The sequence below is a fragment of the Prionailurus bengalensis genome, chromosome A2 (assembly GCF_016509475.1).
Source record: "Prionailurus bengalensis isolate Pbe53 chromosome A2, Fcat_Pben_1.1_paternal_pri, whole genome shotgun sequence".
NCBI lineage: Eukaryota > Metazoa > Chordata > Mammalia > Carnivora > Felidae > Prionailurus > Prionailurus bengalensis.
The window spans coordinates 56,746,676-56,765,647 of NC_057348.1; the positions used below are offsets into that span (position 1 = coordinate 56,746,676).

Genomic DNA, 18,972 nt, shown 5'->3' on the forward strand with positions numbered 1-18,972 from the left:
CCATCAAGCATAATAACTTTCATATTATAGGGATCTCAGAAGGGGGCGCCTGGGTGCTCAGTCAATTAAGCATCTGACTCTTGATTTTGGCTCAAGTCATGATCTCACTGTCATGAGATAGAGCCCCATGTCAGTCTCGGTGCTGGGCATGGAGCCTGCTTAAGATTCTCTTTCTCCCCCTCTCTCTCTCTGCCCCTCCCCAACACGTGCTCTCTCAAAAACAAACAAACAAAATTTTTAATAAAATATAAGGATCCCAAAAGAAAAAGAGAGAGAAAAGAGATCAGAAAGTTTATTTGAAGGGGGGCCTGGGTGGTTCTGGCGGTTAACCAACCGACTTCAGCTCAGGTCATGATCTCGCAGTTTATGAGTTTGAGCCTCTGCACTGACAGCTCAGAGCCTGGAGCCCATTTCAGATTCTGTGTCTCCCTCTCTCTGCCGCTGCCCCACTCATGTTCTGTCTCTCTTCCTTCGAAAATTAACAAACATTAAAAAAGAAGAGCCCATGCACCAAAAACCATAAAATACCTAAGAATAAATCTAACCAAAGAGGTGAAAAATCTATACACTGAAAACTATAGAAAGCTTATGAAAGAAAATGAAGAAGACACAAAAAAATGGAAAAAGATTCCATGCTCCTGGATAGGAAGAACAAATATTGTTAAAATGCCAATACTACCCAAAGCAATCTACATATTTGATGCAATCCCTACCAAAATAACACCAGCATTCTTCACAGAGCTGGAACAAACAATCTTAAAATTTGTATGGAATCAGAAAAGACGCCAAATAGCCAAAGCAATCTTGAAAAAGAAAACCAAAGCAGGAGGCATCTCAATCCAGGACTTCAAGCTGTATTACAAAGCTGTAACCATGAAGACAGTATGGTACTGGCACAGAACAGACACTCAGATCAACGGAACAGAATAGAAAACACAGAAATGGACCCACAAATGTATGGCCAACTAATCTTTGACAAAGCAGGAGAGAATATCCAATGGAATCAAGACAGTCTCTTCAGCAAGTGGTGCTGGGAAAACTGGACACACTGACATGCAGAAAAATGAACCTGGACCACTTTCTTACACCATACACAAAAATAAACTCAAATTGGATGAAAGACCTAAATGTAAGGCAGGAAGCCATCAAAATCCTCAAGGAGAAAGCAGGCAAAAACTTCTTTGATCGTAGCTGCAGCAATTTCTTTTTAAATATTTCTTTTAATGTTTTTTTTATTTATTTTTGAGACAGAGAGAGACAGAGCATGAGCAGGGGAGGGGCAGAGAGAGAGACACACACAGAATCCAAAGCAGGCTCCAGGCTCTGAGCTGTCAACACAGAGCCCAACGCAGGGCTCAAACTCATGGAGTGTGAGATCATGACCTGAACCGAAGTCAGATGCCCAACCTACTGAGCCACCCAGGCTCCCGTAGCTGCAGCAACTTCTTAACACATCTCCAGACGCAAGGGAAACAAAAGCAAAAATGAACTACTGGGACCTCATCAAAATTAAAAGCTTCTGCACAGTAAAGAAACAATCAGCAAAACTAAAAGGCAAGTGACAGCATGGGAGAAGATATTTGTAAACAACATGGCAGAGAAAGGGTCAGTATCCAAAATCTATAAAGACCTTATCCAACTCAACACCCAAAAAACAAATAAGCCAGTGAAGAAATGGGCAAAAGACAGGAATAGACACTTCTCCAAAGAAGACATCCAGATGGCCAACCGACACATGAAAAAATGCTCAACATCACTCATCATCAAGCAAACACAAATCAAAACCACAATGAGATACCACCTCACACCTGTCAGAATGGCTAACATTAACAACTCAGGCAACAACAGATGTTGGCGAGGATGCAGAGAGACAGGATCTCTTTTGCACTGCTGGTGGGAATGCAAACTGGGGCAGCCACTCTGGAAAACAGTATGGAGGGTCCTCAAAAGATTAAAAATAGAACTACACTACGACCCAACAATTTCACTACTAGGCATTTATCCACGGGATACAGTTATGCTGTTTCGAAGGGCCACATGCGCCCCCATGTTTATAGCAGCACTACCAACAATAGCCAAAGTATGGAAAAACCCAAGTGTCCACTGATGGATGAATGGATAAAGAAGATGTGGTATATAGATACAATGGAGTATCACTCAGCAATCAAAAAGAATGAAATCTTGCCATTTACAACTACGTGGATGGAACTAGAGGGTATTACGCTAAGCAAAATTAGTCAGAGAAAGACAAATATCATATGACTTCACTCATATGAGGACTTTAAGACACAGAACAGATGAACACAAGGGAAGGGAAGCGAAAATATAAAAACAGGGAGGGGGACAAAACACAAGAGACTCTTAAATGTGGAGAACAGACAGAGGGTTACTGGAGGGGGTGTGGGAGGGGGTGGGGGGGATGGGCTAAGTGGGTAAGGGGCACTAAGGAATCTTCCCCTGAAATCATTGTTGCACTATATGCTAACTAACTTGGATATAAATTTTTTAAAATTAAATTAAATTAAAAATAGCCTATAAGGCTACCAGCAAACTTTTCAGCAGAAACTTTACAGGTCAGAAGGGAGTGGCATGATATCTTCAAAGTGCTGAAAGGGAAAAATCTGCAGCCAAGAATACTCTATCCAGCTAGTCTATCATTCAGAATAGAAGGACAGATAAAGAGTTTCTCAGACAAACAAAAACTAAAGGAGTTCATGACCACTAAACCAGCCCTGCAAGAAATATTAACAGGAAATCTTTTTTCTTTATTTTTTAATGTTTATTTGTTTTTGAGAGAGAGAAAGAGAGACAGAGTGCAAGTGGGGGAGGGCAGAGAAAGAGGGACACACAGACATAGAATTCAAAGCAGGCGCCAGGCTCTGAGATGTCAGCATAGAGCCCGACGCAGGGCTCGAACCCATGAACCGTGAGATCATGACCTGAACCGAAGTCAAACACTTAACCAACTGAGCCACCCAGGCGCCCCTTAATGGGAACTCTTTGAGTCTAATGGAAAGAATACAAGTGAGAGTATGAAAAATAAAAACTACAAAAGCATTAAAAATAAGTATTTCTTTGAATATGAGTCAAGGGACTCAAAGTAAAAGGATGTAAAATATGACACCATATGACACTAAAACATGGGAGGGAAGAGGAGTAAAGAATGGGTTCAAACACATGCAACCATCAATTTAACATAGACTGCTATATGCAGAAGATGTTATATACAAACATAATAGTAACCACAAATGAAAAGACACTAATAAATATGCAAAGAATAAAAAAAAAGAAATCCAAATATATCACTAAAGAAAACCATCAAACCATGAAAGAGAGAAAGAGAAGAAAGGATCAGGGAAAATCTTCAGAAACAACCACAAAACAAGAAATAAAATGGCAACAAATACATAACTATCAATAATTACTCTGAATGTAAATGGACTAAATGCTCCAATCAAAAGACATAGGGTGTGGGGCGCCTGGGTGGCTCAGTCAGTTAAGTGTCCGACTTCGGCTCAGGTCACGACCTCACAATTTGTGAGTCCGAACTCCACACTGGGCTCACTGCTGTCAGTGCAGAGCCCACTTTGGATCCTCTGCCCCCATCTCTCTCTGCCCCTCCCCTGTGTGTGCTCTCTCTCTCAAAAATAAGTAAATATTTAAAAAAATTTTTAAAAAAACCTTCTCCAGAATAGATTACATATTAGGCCATGAGACAAACCTCGAGAATATTGAAGTCATAACATGCACCTTTTCTGATCACGACACTATGAAACTAGAAGTCAATCAAAAGAAAAAAACCTGGAAAGATCACAAATACATGGAGGTTAAATAACATGCTAGTAAACAATGAATGGGCCACCAGGAAATAAAATAAGAAATTTTAAAAAAAATACATGGAAACAAATGAAAATGAAAACACAAAGCTCAAAACCTTTGTGACACAGCAAAGGTGGTTCTAGGAAAGATATTTATAGCAATACAGACCTATCTCAAGAAACAAAAAAATCTCAAATAAACAGCTTAACCTTACACCTAAAGGAGCTAGAAAAAGAATAACAAAACCTAAAACCAGCAGAAGGAAGGAAACAACAAAGATTAGAAAAGAAAAGTGATATAGAAACTAAAACAAACAATAGAACAGATCAATGAAACAAGGAGCTGGTTCTTCAAAAATAATAAATAAAATTGATAAGCTTCTAGCCAGACTTATCAACAACAAAAAAGTGGAAAGGAGCCAAGAAAATAAAAACATATAAAAGAGAAGAGAGATAAAAATAAAAAATTAAATTAAAAAAGAGAGCAGGGATAACAACAAACACCACAGAAATACCAACAATTATAAGAGAATATTATAAAAAACTACACGCCCACAAATCAGACAACTTAGAAGAAATGGATAAATTCCTAGAAACATATAACCTACCAAAACTGAATCAGGAAGAAATAGAATTTGAACAGATTGATTACCAGCAAAGAAATTGAATTGGTAGTCACAAAACTCCCTCTTGGGGTGCCTGGGTGGCGCAGTCGGTTAAGCGTCCGACTTCAGCCAGGTCACGATCTCGCGGTCCGTGAGTTCGAGCCCCACGTCAGGCTCTGGGCTGATGGCTCGGAGCCTGGAGCCTGTTTCCGATTCTGTGTCTCCCTCTCTCTCTGCCCCTCCCCCGTTCATGCTCTGTCTCTCTCTGTCCCAAAAATAAATAAACGTTGGAAAAAAAAAAAAAAACTCCCAACAAACGAAAAATCCAGGACCATTTGCTTCACAGGTGAATTCTATCAAACATTTAAAGAAGAGTTAATACTCCACACCTGAAAACAAATAACCCAGTGAAGAAATGGGCAGAAAACATGAATAGACACTTCTCTAAAGAAGACATCCGGATGGCCAACAGGCACATGAAAAGATGCTCAACGTCGCTCCTCATCAGGGAAATACAAATCAAAACCACACTCAGATATCACCTCATGCCAGTCAGAGTGGCCAAAATGAACAAATCAGGAGACTATAGATACTGGAGAGGATGTGGAGAAACGGGAACCCTCTTGCACTGTTGGTGGGAATGCAAATTGGTGCAGCCACTCTGGAAAACACTGTGGAGGTTCCTCAGAAAATTAAAAATAGACCTACCCTATGACCCAGCAATAGCACTGCTAGGAATTTACCCAAGGGATACAGGAGTGCTGATGCATAGGGGCACTTGTACCCCAATGTTTATAGCAGCACTCTCAACAATAGCCAAAATGTGGAAAGAGCCTAAATGTCCATCAACTGATGAATGGATAAAGAAATTGTGGTTTATATATACAATGGAGTACTACGTGGCAATGAGAAAGAATGAAATATGGCCCTTTGTAGCAACGTGGATGGAACTGGAGAGTGTGATGCTAAGTGAAATAAGCCATACAGAGAAAGACAGATATCATATGTTTTCACTCTTACGTGGATCCTGAGAAACTTAACAGGAACCCATGGGGGAGGGGAAGAAAAAAAAAAGAGAGGTTAGAGTGGGAGAGAGCCAAAGCATAAGAGACTCTTAAAAACTGAGAACACAATGTGGACTTTTCAGTTAAATAAATAAATAAATAAATAAATAAATAATAAATAAATAAAAACTGAGAACTGAGGGCTGATGGGGGGTGGGAGGGAGGGAGGGTTGGTGATGGGTATTGAAGAGGGCACCTTTTGGGATGAGCACTGGGTGTTGTATGGAAACCAATTTAACAATAAATTTCTTATATTGAAAAAAAATAATGAAGAGTTAATACCTATTATTCTCAAACTATTTCCAAGAATAGAAAAGAAAGGAAAACTTCCAAATTCATTCCATCAGGCCAGCATCACTCTGATACCCAAATCAGATAAAGACATCACAAAAAAAGAACTATAGGCCACTCTCATTGGTGAACACAGATGCAAAAATCCTCAACAATAGCAAACCAAATCCAACAATACATTTAAAAAATTTTTTCACCATGATTAAGTGGAATTTATTTCTGATTTGTAAGGGTAGTTCAATATTTGCAAATCAATCAACATGATGCATCACATCAATAAGAGAAATGATAAGAACCATATGATCATTTCCACAGAGGCAGAAAAAATCGTTTAACGAAGTATGACATTTATTCATGATAAAAAAAACCTCAACAAAGTAGATTTAGAGGGGAAATACCTCAACATAATAAAGGCCTTCTATGAAAAACCAACAGCTAATATCATTGCCAATGGTGAAAAACTGAGAGCCTTTTCCGTAAGGTCAGGACCAAGACAAGGATGCCCACTCTCACCACTTCTTAAATGACAAATGACAATCAACAGATGCTAACACCAAATGACACCTCTTGGAATTACCGGACAAGAATTTTAAAGCAAGTATGAACATTACTGAATCAAATGGAAAAAAAAATTTTTTTTAAGTCTCAGCAAAGAAATAAAGAAGAACCAAATGAAAATTTTTATTTTTTTAAGTAGGCCTCACACCAAGCATGGAGCCCAGTGTGAGGCTTGAACTCATGACCCTGAAACCAAGACCTGTGCTGAGATCCAGAGTTGGAGGCTTAATTGACTGAGCCACCCAGGCACCACCCAAATGGAAATTTTAGAATTGAAAAATACAATAACTAATGTTTTAAAACTCAATGGATGGGCTCAATAACAGAATGGAAAGGACAGAGAAAAGATCTGGTGAACTTGAAGATAAAACTATATACATTATCCAATCTGAAGAACATAGAGGAAAAATAAGCTAAAAACAAATGAGCTAAAACTTCAGGGACCTGTGGGGACTATAACAAAAGAACTAACCTTTGTATCATTGGAGTCCTAGAAGGAGAGAAGAACAAGGGCAGTGCTAAAATGTATTTAAAGAAATAATGGCTGGAATGGGGGGAGGGTTAAGATGGCAGAGGAGTAGGGCAACCCTAAGCTTGCCTCCCCACACCCCAAACAGCTAGATAAATATCAAATCATTCTGAACACCCAAGAAATTGATGGAAAGTCTTAGAGAACAAAGCTGCACATTTACAAACAGAAAAAATGACCCGTGGAAGGTAGGAAGTGCAGACTTGATCTGTGGTAGAAAAGAGCCCCAGGTGCTGTGGTGGGAAGGGAGCCCTCAATGCGGAGAGAGTAGCTAGAGAGAGACAGAGAGAAACGATGGGTAAAAAAAGAGTGAAAATGTGCATGGAGGATTGCACAAGAAAACTGCTCCCCAAAACCATTGACAGGAAAAAAGGAGAGGATTTCAGTACTGCCAGTTTTTTTTTTCAGTTTGTTTATTTATTTTCATAGAAAGAAAGTGCACACGTGAGCAAGGGAGGGGCAGACAGAGATGGAGAGAGAATCCCAAGCACGCTCTGTGCTGTCAGCATGGAGCCCTACATGGTACTCGATCTCATAAATTGTGAGCTCATGACCTGAGCCAAAATCAAGAGTTGGATGTTCAACCAACTGATGCAACCCAGGTGCCCAACAATATCACCAGTTCTTATAAACAGCAGAGCACACAGAGTCTGAAATTTCGGACTTCAGCCCCTGGTGATGCTACAGCAAGGAAGTGGAGTGGAGCCTTAGGAGCAGGCAGCACATCTAAAGATCCCCTGGGTCACATGGGGAAAAGCAGTTCCCCAGCTTGGAGTGCATTTGGTAGAGGTGATATGGCCTCTCCATGGTTAAAAGACCTGGTGGGCACCATAGAGCTGCCCCGTTCACCAGTAGAGGAACAAAGACACCAACTGAGGGCAGCAAACCCTGGCACCAGCTGTGTGTTGCAATTTACCATAAATACTGAGCCACTACTGCTGCACAATCACACAAATGTTTTCTGGGACAAGCTGGCACCAGCCACAGCACAGAGAGATCCTCCCCCAGAGGATTAGTGCTGGTCTGAAGTGTGGGGGTCTCTGAAGTGTGGGGTTTTGAAACACAGCCATACCTGAGAGATAAGACACAGAAGGGCAGCAGCACCTGGCAGGCAGACAGCTTGGACACAGACAGGGTGAAGGTGGGGAGATACAGGAAGGATGACTGATGCGTGTCTGTGAGGGTATGGACCTTCCACTCCAGAGACTAGAGAGAGGGCTGAAGTCATTTTCACCCCTAGCCCACCAGCACTGACTGACTTCAGTGAGCTAAACAGCACCACCAAATGGAGAACGGAGCCATTACACCAAGCCATGCCCAATCCTCCCTCCAGGCACATCTCCAATAGGGCAAGTCCACCTGAGAATCAGAACAGCAGACCCCTCCCCCGAAGACCAGCACGAACCCCTTGCCCACACCAAGTCTACTGATCATAGAGTGCTGCAAAGCTTCAGTTCTAGGGGAAACAGGATCTAGCTTCCTTCAGGTTTTTGGTTGGTTGATTGGTTGGCTGATTCTGTTTTTGTTTTGCTTTGTTTTTCTTGGATACAGAAAGAGGAAGTTTTGTTTATTTACTTATTTTTTAATTTTTGTCTTTTTTTTCTATCAAGCTTCTCCTAACAAGCAGACCAAAGCATACCTAGAATCTAGCTTTCTTTATTTTATTTAAAAATTTTTTTAATTTAAATTTAATTTAATTTAATTTTTCCTCCAAAATGACAAGATGGAAGAATTAATCCCAAAAGAAAGAAGGAATAAATGATGGTCAGGGATTTAATCAATACAGATATAAGTAAAATGTCTGAATCAGAATGTAAAACAATTATAAGGATTCTAGCTGGGCTTGAAAAAACAACAACAACAACGACACTAGAGAATCCCTTATTGCAGAGATAAAACAGCTAAAATCTAGTCAGACCAAAATTTAAAATGCCATAACCGAGATGCAAATCTGAGTGTATGCCATGCCAGCGTGGATGGATGAAGCAGAGGAACAAATTAGTGATACAGACGACAAAATTATGAAACACAATGAAGCTGAAAAAAAGTGGTAATGGATCAGAAGGTAGACTTAGGGAATTCAGTGACTTATTAAAACAGAATAACACTCATATCATAGAAATCCTAGAAGATGGAGAGAAAAGGGGACAGAAGATTTATTTGAACAAACTATAGCTGAAAACTTCCCTAATCTTGGGAAGAATGCAAACATCAAAATCCAAGAAGTACAGAGAACTCCCATTAAATTCAACAAAGGCTGGCCATCACCAAGGCATATCATAGTAAAATTCACAAAATACACAGACAAGGAAAGAATCCTGAGGGCAGCAAGGGGAAAAAAGTCCTTAATGTACAAGGGAAGACAGATCAGGTTCTCAGCAGATCTGTCCACAGAAACTTGGTACACCAGAAGGGAATGACAGGATATAGTCAACATGCTAAATGGGGAAAATACGCAGCCAAGAATACTTTACCTAGCAAGGCAGTCATTCACAATAGGAGAGATAGATTTCCCCAAACAAAAACTAAGGGGTTTGTGACCATTAAACTAGCCTTGCAAAAAATATTAAGGGGGACTCTGAGTGGGGAGAAAAAGACCAAAAGCAACAAAGACTAGAAAGAAACAGAGAACATCACCAGAAACACGAAGTATACAGATAACACAATGGCACTAAACTCATATCTTTCAGTAATCCCTCTGAATGTAAATGCTCCAATCAAAACACATAGGGTATCAGAATGGATAAAAACACAAGATCCATCTATATGCTACCTACAAGATACTCATTTTAGACCTAAAGACACCTGCAGATTGAAAGTGAAGGGATGAAAACCATCTATCATGCGAATGGACACCAAAAGAAAGCCAGAGTAACCATATACTTAAATCAGATAAACTTTTAAAAAATGGAAAAAAAAACCTAGTTTATTTATTTTGAGAGTGAGAGAGTGAAGGAGGAGCAGAGAGAGAGAAAGGGGGAGAGAGAGAGAGAGAGAGAGAGAGAGAGAGAGAATTAATCCCAAGTATGCTCCACATTGTCAGCACAGAGCTGAAAGTGGAGCTCGAATTCACGAACCATGAGATCATGACCTGAGCCAAAACTAAGAGTTGGGCACTTAACCGACTGAGCCACCCAGGCACCCCTAAACTAGATTTTAAACCAAAGACTGTAACAAGAGATAAAGAAGAGCATTATATCATAATTAAGGGGTCTACCCATCAAGATCTAACCATTATAAATATTTGTACCCCCAATCTGAAAGCACCCAAATATATAAATCAATTAACAACAAACATAAAGAAACTCACTGATGATAATACAATAATACAATAGTAGGGGACTTTAACACCCCACTTACATCAATGGACAGATCATCTAAGCAGAAGATCAACAGGAAAACAATGGCGTTGAATGACACACTGGACTGGATGTACTTAACAGATATATTCAGAACATTCTATCCTAAAGCAGAAGAATTCACATTCTTTTAGAATGCACATGGAACATTCTCCAGAATAGATTACATACTGGGTCACAAATCAGCCCTCAACAAGTACAAAAAGATTGAGATTATACCATGCATATTAAAAAAAAATTTTTTTTATTACGTTTCTTTATTTTTGAGAGGCAGAGAGACAGAGCATGAGCGGGGGAGGGGCAGAGAGAGGGAGAGACACAGAATCGGAAGCAGGCTCCAGGCTCTGAGCTGTCAGCACAGAGCCCGACGCGGGGCTCGAACCCACGAACCATGAGATCATGACCTGAGCTTAAGTCAGACATTCAGCCAACTGAGCCACCCAGGCATCCTGACCATGCATATTTTCATACCACAATACTATGAAACTTGAAGTCAACCACAAGAAAAAAAATCGGAAAGACCACAAATACATGGAGGCTAAAGAACATCCTACTAGAGAATGAATGGGTTAACTAGGAAATTAAAGAAGAAATAAAAAAGTATACGGAAGCAAATGAAAATGAAAACACAAGTCCAAAAACCTTTGGGATGCAGCAAAGGCAGTCCTAAAAGGGAAATATATTGCACTACAGGCTTACCTCAAGAGCAAGAAAAGTCCCAAATACCTAATACTTTAGGTGTAACCTAAATTTACACCTAAAGGAGCTAGAAAAGGAAGAGCAAATAAAGCCTAAAGCCAGCAGAAGAGCAGAAACAAACGATATAGATACAATAAACCCCAGTAGACTAGATCAACAAAACTAAGAGCTGGTTCTTTGAAAGAATTAATAACATTGATAAGTTCCTAGCAAGACTTATCAAAAAGAAAAGATAAATGACCCAATAAAATCACAAGTGAAAGGGGAGAGATCACAACCAACACCACAGAAATATAAACAATTACAAGAGAATTTTATGAAAAATTATATGCCAAGAAACTGGGCAATCTGTGGAAGAAATGGATAAATTTATAGAAACACACAAACTACCAAAACTGAAACAGGAATAAGTAGAAAACTTGAACAGACACACAACCAGAAAAGAAATGAAAATTGTAATCAAAAATCTCCCAACAAACCAAACTCCAGGGCCAGATGGCTTCCCAAGAAAACTCTACCAGACATTTAAAGAGGATTTAAGGGGCGCCTGGGTGGCTCAGTCGGCTAAGCTTCGGCTTAGGTCATGATCTCACAGCTTGTGGGTTCGAGCCCCGCGTCGGGCTCTGTGCTGACTGCTCAGAGCCTGGAGCCTGTTTCAGATTCTGTGTCTCCCTCTCTCTCTGCCCCTCCCCCGTTCATGCTCTGTCTCTCTCTGTCTCAAAAATAAATAAACGTTAAAAAAAAATTTAAAGAGGATTTAATACCTATCCTTCTCAAATTGTTCCAAAAAAATAGAAATGAAAGGAAAACTTCCAAATTCATTCTACAAGGCCAGCATTACCTTGCTTCCAAAACCAGATGACCCCAATAAAAAGGAGATTTACAGACCAACCTCCCTGATGAACATGGATGAAAAAATTCTCAACAAGATACTAGCAAATTGAATAAACAGTAAATTAAAAGAATTATTCACCATGATCAAGTGGGATTTATTCCTGGGCTGCAGGGCTGGTTCAATATTTGCAAATCAATCAATGTGATATAACCTCATTAATAAAAGAAAGGATAAGAACCATATGATCCTCTCAATAGATGCAGAAAAAGCATTTGACAAAATCCAGCATCCTTTCTTAATTAAAATGCCCATCAAAGTAGGGACTGGTGGAACATACCTCAACATCAAAGACCCACAGCTCATATAATCTTCAATGAGGAAAAACTGAGAGCCTTTCCCCTATAGTCAGGAACAAGGCAAGGATGTCCACTCTCACCATTACTATTTAATACAGTAGTGAAAGTCTTAGCCTCAGCAATTAGACAACAAAAAGAAATAAAAGGCATCCAAATGGGCAAGGAAGAAGTCAAACTTCGACTATTTGCAGATGACATGATACTCTATGTAGAAAACCTGAAACATTCCACCAAAAGATTGCTAGAATACATGAATTCAGCAAAGCTACAGGATATAAAAGTCAATATACAGAAATATGTTGCATTTCTATACATCAATAACAAAGCAGCAAAGAAACCAAGGAATCAATTCCATCTGCAACTGCACCAAAAACAATTAGATATCTAGGAATAAACCTAATCACTTATGAATAGGAATTCAGTAGGACTTAGGAATAAATCCAGAACACTTATGAATGAAATTGAAAAGGACACAAAGAAATGGAAAAGCACTCCATGCTCATGGATTGGAAGAACAAACACTGTTAAAATGTCTATACTACCCAAACCAATCTACACATTTAATACAATCCCCATCAAAATACCACCAGGGTTTCTCACAGAGCTAGAACAAACAATCCTAAAATTTGTGTAGAACCACAAAAGACCCCAAGGAGCCAAAGCAATCCTAAAAAAGAAAAACAAAAGCATCACAATCGCAGACTTCAAGCTATATTATAAAGCTGTAATCATCAATACAGTATGATACTGGCACAAAAACAGACACTAAGATCAATGAAACAGAATAGAAAACCCAGAAATGGACCTGGAACTATATGGTCAACTAATCTTCAAAAAAGCAGGAAAGCACATCCAATAGAAAAAAAGACAGTCTCTTCAACAAATGGTGTTGGGAAAACTGGAGACCAACATGCAAAAGAATGAAACTGGACCACTTTCTTACACCATACACAAAAATAAATTCAAAATGGATGGAAGACCTAAATGTGAGACAGGAAACCATCAAAATCCTAGAGGAGAACACAGGCAGCAACCTCTCTGACCTTGGCCATAGCAACTTCTTATGATACATGCTGCTGGAGGCAAGGGAAACAAAAGAAAAAATGGAAGTATTGGTACCTCATCAAGGTAACAAGTTTCTGCACAGCAAAGGAAACAATCAACAAAACGAAAAGGCAGCCTACAGAGTGGGAGATGATATTTGCAAATGACATATCTGATAAGGGTTAGTATCCAAAATCTATACAGAACTTATCAAACTCAACACCCAAAGAGCAAATAATCCAGTTAAGAAATGGGCAAAAGATATGAATAGACATTTATTCAAAGAAGACATCCAGATGGCTAACAGACACAGGAAAAAATGCTCAACATTACTCATCATCGGGAAAATGCAAGTCAAAACCATGATGAGATACCACCTCATATTTGTCAGAATGGCTAAAATTAACAACACAAGAACAAAATGGTGTTGGTGAGGATGTGGAGAAAGGGGAGTACTCTTGCACTGTTGGTGGGAATGCAAATTGGTGCAGCTACTCTGGAGAACAGTATGGAGGTTCCTTAAAAAACTAAAGAGAACCATACAAGAGACCCAGCAATTGCTCTACTGGGTTTTTACCCAAAGGATACAAAAATACAGAATTGAAGGGGTGCATGCACCCCAATGTTTATAAGCAGCATTATCAACAATAGCCCTACTACAAAGCCCAAATGTCCATCAACTGATGAATGGATAAAAAAGATGTGGTACACATATACAATGGAATATCAGCCATCAAAAAGAATGAAATCTTGCTATTTGCAACAACATGGATGGAGCTAGAGTGTATTATGCCTTGCAAAATAAGTGAGAGAAAGAGAAATACCATACAATTTCATTCATATGTGGAATTTAAGAAAGAAAATAGATAAACATATGAGACGGGGGGAAGAAAGAGAGGGAAACAAACTGTAAGAGACTTTTAAAGATAGAGAACTGAGGGTTGTTGGAGGGAGGTGGGTGGGGAGTAGGTTATACAGGTGATAGGTAGTAAGGAGGGCACTAGTTATGATGAGCACTGGTTGTTGTACGTAAATGATTAATCACTGAATTCTACTCCTGAAACCAATACTGCACTGTTAACTAACTAGAATTTAAATAAAAATTTTAAAAGGAAAAAATAATGAAATAATAGCTGGAATTTCCCCAAATTTGGCAAAAGATGTAAGCCTAAAATTTCCATAAACTGAGTGAATCCATAGGATAAACCCAAAGAAATACACACCGAGTCAAACTTCTGAAAACCAGAGACAAAGAAAAAAAAAAAAGTTGAAAGCTACAAGTAATAAATGCCACCCAGCCTATTGGGAAAGACAGTTGATTTCTTACCAAAAAACCACACAGGTCAAAAGGAAGTGGCACAACTTCTTTCAAATGCTCAACCCCCAATTCTAAATCAAGTGAAGTTAGCCTTCAAGAATAGAGGAGAAATAGACATGCTCAGACAAAGAGAAACTAAGAGAATTTGTTGTTATCAGATCTACCCTAAAAGAATTACTAAAGGAATTTCTTGAAACAGAAATATTTTTTTTAAATCTTGGAACATCAAAAAGGAAAAAGAACACTAAAAAGAGCAAACCTATAGATAAATACACTTTTCTTCTCCTCTTGAGTTTTCTAAATTATGTTTGACAATGAATCAAAAAGTATAATATCATCCTGTGGTGTGTATACATATACAATGGAATACTATTCCGCATCAAAAAGAATGAAATCTCGCCATTTGCAACAATGTGGATGGAGCTAGAGTTTTCACTTATGCTAAGCAAAATAAGTCAGGCAGAGAAAGACAAATATCACATGATTTCACTTATATGGAATTTAAGAAACACAGAGGAACATAGAGTAAGGGAAGGAAAAATAAGATAAAAACAGGGAGGGAGGCAAACCATAGGAGGCTCTTAAATACAGAGAACAGACTGGGGATTATCAGAGGGGAGGTGGATGGGGGGATGGGCTAAATGGGTGATGGGCATTAAGGAGAGCCCTTGTTGGGATGAACACTGGGTGTAATACATAAGTGATGAATCACTGGGTTCTACTCCTGAAACCAATACTACACTGTATGTTAACTAACTTGAGTTTTAAAAAATAAATTAAAAAAAAGTATAACATCATCTGATGTGGTTCTCAGCCTATGTAGAGGAAATATTTAAGACAATTGTAAATGAGATAGGGTAAACAGATTTGATGAAAGGTAAGGTTTCTACATTTCACTCAAACTGGAAATATGTTGACACCAGTAGGCTGTGATAAGCTAGGTATGCATAAGGTAATTCCTGTAGTAACCACTAAAAACCTATATAAAGAGATGCATTCAAAAATGCTGTAGATAATCAAAATAGAGTTCTAGAAAGCTTTCAAATAACCCACCAGAAGGCAAGAAAACAAAGAAACAGAAAGCAAATATTAAAATGGCAGACCTAATCTCTAAAATATCAATAATTACACTAAATGTAAATGGTCTAAATAAACCAATTAGAAGAGCTAGTGAATTTAAAAAAAAAAACTGCACTAAATGCAAGGGCATTATGCTGAAGCAGGGGAGCGTATCTCAAAATGTCATACAGTGGATGTTTCCATTTATATAACTGTTCGTTTCCCAGGGCTGCCATAATAAATTACCACAAACTGGGTGGTTTAGCACAACAGAAATTCATTGTCTCACAGTTCTGGAGGCTACAAGTGCAAAATCATGGTGTCAAGAAGGCCATGCTCCCTCTAAAGATGCTAAGGAAAGATTCTTCCCGGTCTCCTCCAGTTTCTGGCAGCCTGACACACTTCCTGGCTTGTGACAGCATAACTCTACTCTTCACATAGCATTCTCCCTAAATCTCTTCATATAGTCTTACCTCTATGTCTCTACATCCAAATTTTATAAGGACAGCAGTCATATTGGATTAGGGCCCATCCTCAAGACCTCATTTTAACTTGATTACCTCTGTAAAGGCCCAATTTCCAAATAAAGTCACATTCTGAGTTGCTAGCAGTTAGGTGTTCAACATATCTTTTTGAGGGAACACAATTCAACCCACAAAAATAACATTCTCAAATTGACAAAATTATAGAGATGGAAAACACGTTAGTGGTTAGGGGTGGTGGGAGGTTAAGAAGTGGTTGTGACCATAAAGGGATAGCATGAGAGATCTTTGTGGTGATATAGTAATTCTGTATCTTGAGTGCAATGACAGTTACATAAATCTACACAAAAGATAAAATGGCATAGAACTACACACACATTTATCAATATCTTGATTTTGATATTACACTATAGTTATATAAGATATAACCACTGGAAAAAAACTGGACGGGGTACCTGGATGATAGTTGGTTAGCATCTAACTTCACCTCAGGTCATGATCTCATGATTCATGGGTTCAAGCCCCACATCAGGCTCTGTGCTGACAGCTCAGAGCCTGGAGCCTGCTTCAGATTCTGTGTCTCCCTCTCTCTCTGCCCTTCCCCCACTCGTTCTCTCCCTCCCTCTCTCTCTCTCAAAAATAAATAATAAACATGAAAAAAACTGGGCAAAGACTACATAGGATCTCTCTATACTACGGTTGTAACTTCATCTGAACTTTTATTTCAAAATAAAAGTATAATACACAGATGTGGATATGCCCAAGCTAAGATGCATAATTAATCAGTTTCAGAAGACAAGAAGAAGATTCTAAGTTAAAAACAACAACAACAACAACAACAACACACATTCAGGGGCGCCTGGGTGGCTCAGCCGGTTGAGTGTCTGACTTTGGCTCAGGTCATGATCTCACAGTCTGTGAGTTCGAGCCCCACATCGGGCTCTGTGCTGACAGCTCAGAGCCTGGAGTCTGCTTCAGATTCTGTGTCTTCCTCCCTCTCTGCCCCTCCCTTGCTCATGCTCTGTCTCTTTCTCTCTGTCAAAACTAAATAAATATTTAAAAAAAACACATTCAAAACACATACAAAGGTTCAAATGGAACATAAAAGATGGCAGAACAATGCCTTCAAAACTCTGAAGGAAAATTAGAATTCTATGCCTAGCTAAACTATAAATCAAGTGTAAGGGTAGAATAAAGATATTTTCAGAACATGAGACCTCAAAACAACCACCTCTTATTAACCTGTTCTCAAGAATCTACAGGAAGATGTCTTCCAGCAGCAAAACCAGAAAGCAAACAAATCAAGAGGAAGACAGAATCCAGGAAACAAGGATCCCACCAAGAAAGGAAAAAGGGAACTCCCAGGATAAACATCAGTGCTAAACCTAGTTGGTTCAAAATGAGTGAGCATCTAGGTGAGTGCTGTTACTGTATTCACGAAGCCTGGCGGGTGGGATCTGAAGGGAGGATCGCTACCTGCACTTGAAGGACACCTGTGGTGCAGCGGGGAGACATCAAGAGTTGGTAGCTCTTAATCCCAGGAACCTAATCTCTCTCATATCTTGCTATGAGATCCTAAATGATTATACATCTCACATAAGGTCACGGTGGGGAAGTAGAGATGACACGGACAACTGGATGGGAAAAAGAGCTCTCAAGTCCGTTTTTCTGGCTCACTCTTACCTCTAGTTCATGGATTGGCACAGGTTGTGATGGAAGGCAGGAAACACACTTGATCTTTATGGTCAAAGGGTTTAAATCCTGCTTTTGCTCCTCAGTCATGATAGGAACTTCTGTTTTAAAACTCAAATAACAATCTAAAATGCTGGCAGACTTCCAACAGCCACAACTCATGACAGTTTGCCATCCTAGGAGGGACATACACAGAGCATTAGACTGTTACTCTTGAAAGCCCCACCACAAATACAGAGGGATCGGGCAACCTGACAAAAGCCAATGATAAATCGCAACTAAAAGAAGAAAACTTAAAAGAAAAAAAAAAGCGAATTGGCAAACACCTACAGGCAGCATAGTATATGTCAGTTTCTCAAACTGAGGTCCCATAGGTCTCCTAAGAGAATTTACTTGTTGTGATTTAATCTTGATCATCACCTTGTAATATCAGCATTTCCTGAATCATCTACAGGAATACCAATGTTTGGGTACCTTCAAGCAGTCTCATGTACTTGGTCTGGGGTGTAGCCTCCACACTAGGGTTTTTAAAAACTTCTCAGGCTGGGGCGCCTGAGTGGCTCAGTCGGTTGAGCGACCGACTTCGGCTCAGGTCATGATCTTGCCGTTTGTGGGTTCGAGCCTCGCGTCAGGCTCTGTGCTGACTGCTTGGAGCCTGGAGCCTGCATCGGGTTCTGTGTCTCCCTCTCTCTCTGCCCCTCCCCCACTCACTGTCTCTCAAAAATGAGTAAGTGTTAAAATAAATAAATAAATAAATAAATAAATACCTTCTCAGGCCATTTGTGGCTGCTGAAATTTAAACTTAAATATAATTTAAAACGCAGTTCCTTCATCACACAAGTCATATTGCAAATGTTCAAGTGGCCACGTGTAGCTAGGAGCCACTGGCCTGGACACCACGGATACAGAACATTTCCATCACTGCAGAAAGCTCCACTAGAGAGTGCTGCTCCAGGCAATTATTTTAGAACACAACACATAATGTCAGTATCTCTGTTACGGGGCCCAGTGGTGCCACTTTCACTGTCGCAGTCCAGTGAGAAAAGCCTAGATGCTGACGTAGAATATAACTGGTACCTGATCAAGCATGGTGCCCCTTCCCCAATGGCTGCGCGATGGCGCAACTAGGGAAAAGGGTGGGTGAACTGAGCCACCACGTGGCACACGGGTAGCAGTGAGAATATGTTCTTGCGAAAGGCATCCCTACATTTTACCAGGTGGAGACATACCGGGGTGGGGGGCAAGGGGAGGGGAAGAGGGAAA

At 39.6% G+C, this 18,972-nt stretch overlaps 1 protein-coding gene across 1 annotated transcript in view; it reads right to left on the reverse strand.

The window, feature by feature from the left end:
* The window catches only part of CFAP92 (cilia and flagella associated protein 92 (putative)), a 71,007-nt gene that overhangs the window by 37,888 nt on the left and 14,147 nt on the right, over positions 1-18,972 (reverse strand). The window contains exon 8 of the mRNA XM_043588243.1: positions 17,701-17,885. Coding sequence (XP_043444178.1) covers positions 17,701-17,885 — 185 coding nt within the window. The remainder of the gene's footprint in view (positions 1-17,700; positions 17,886-18,972) is intronic.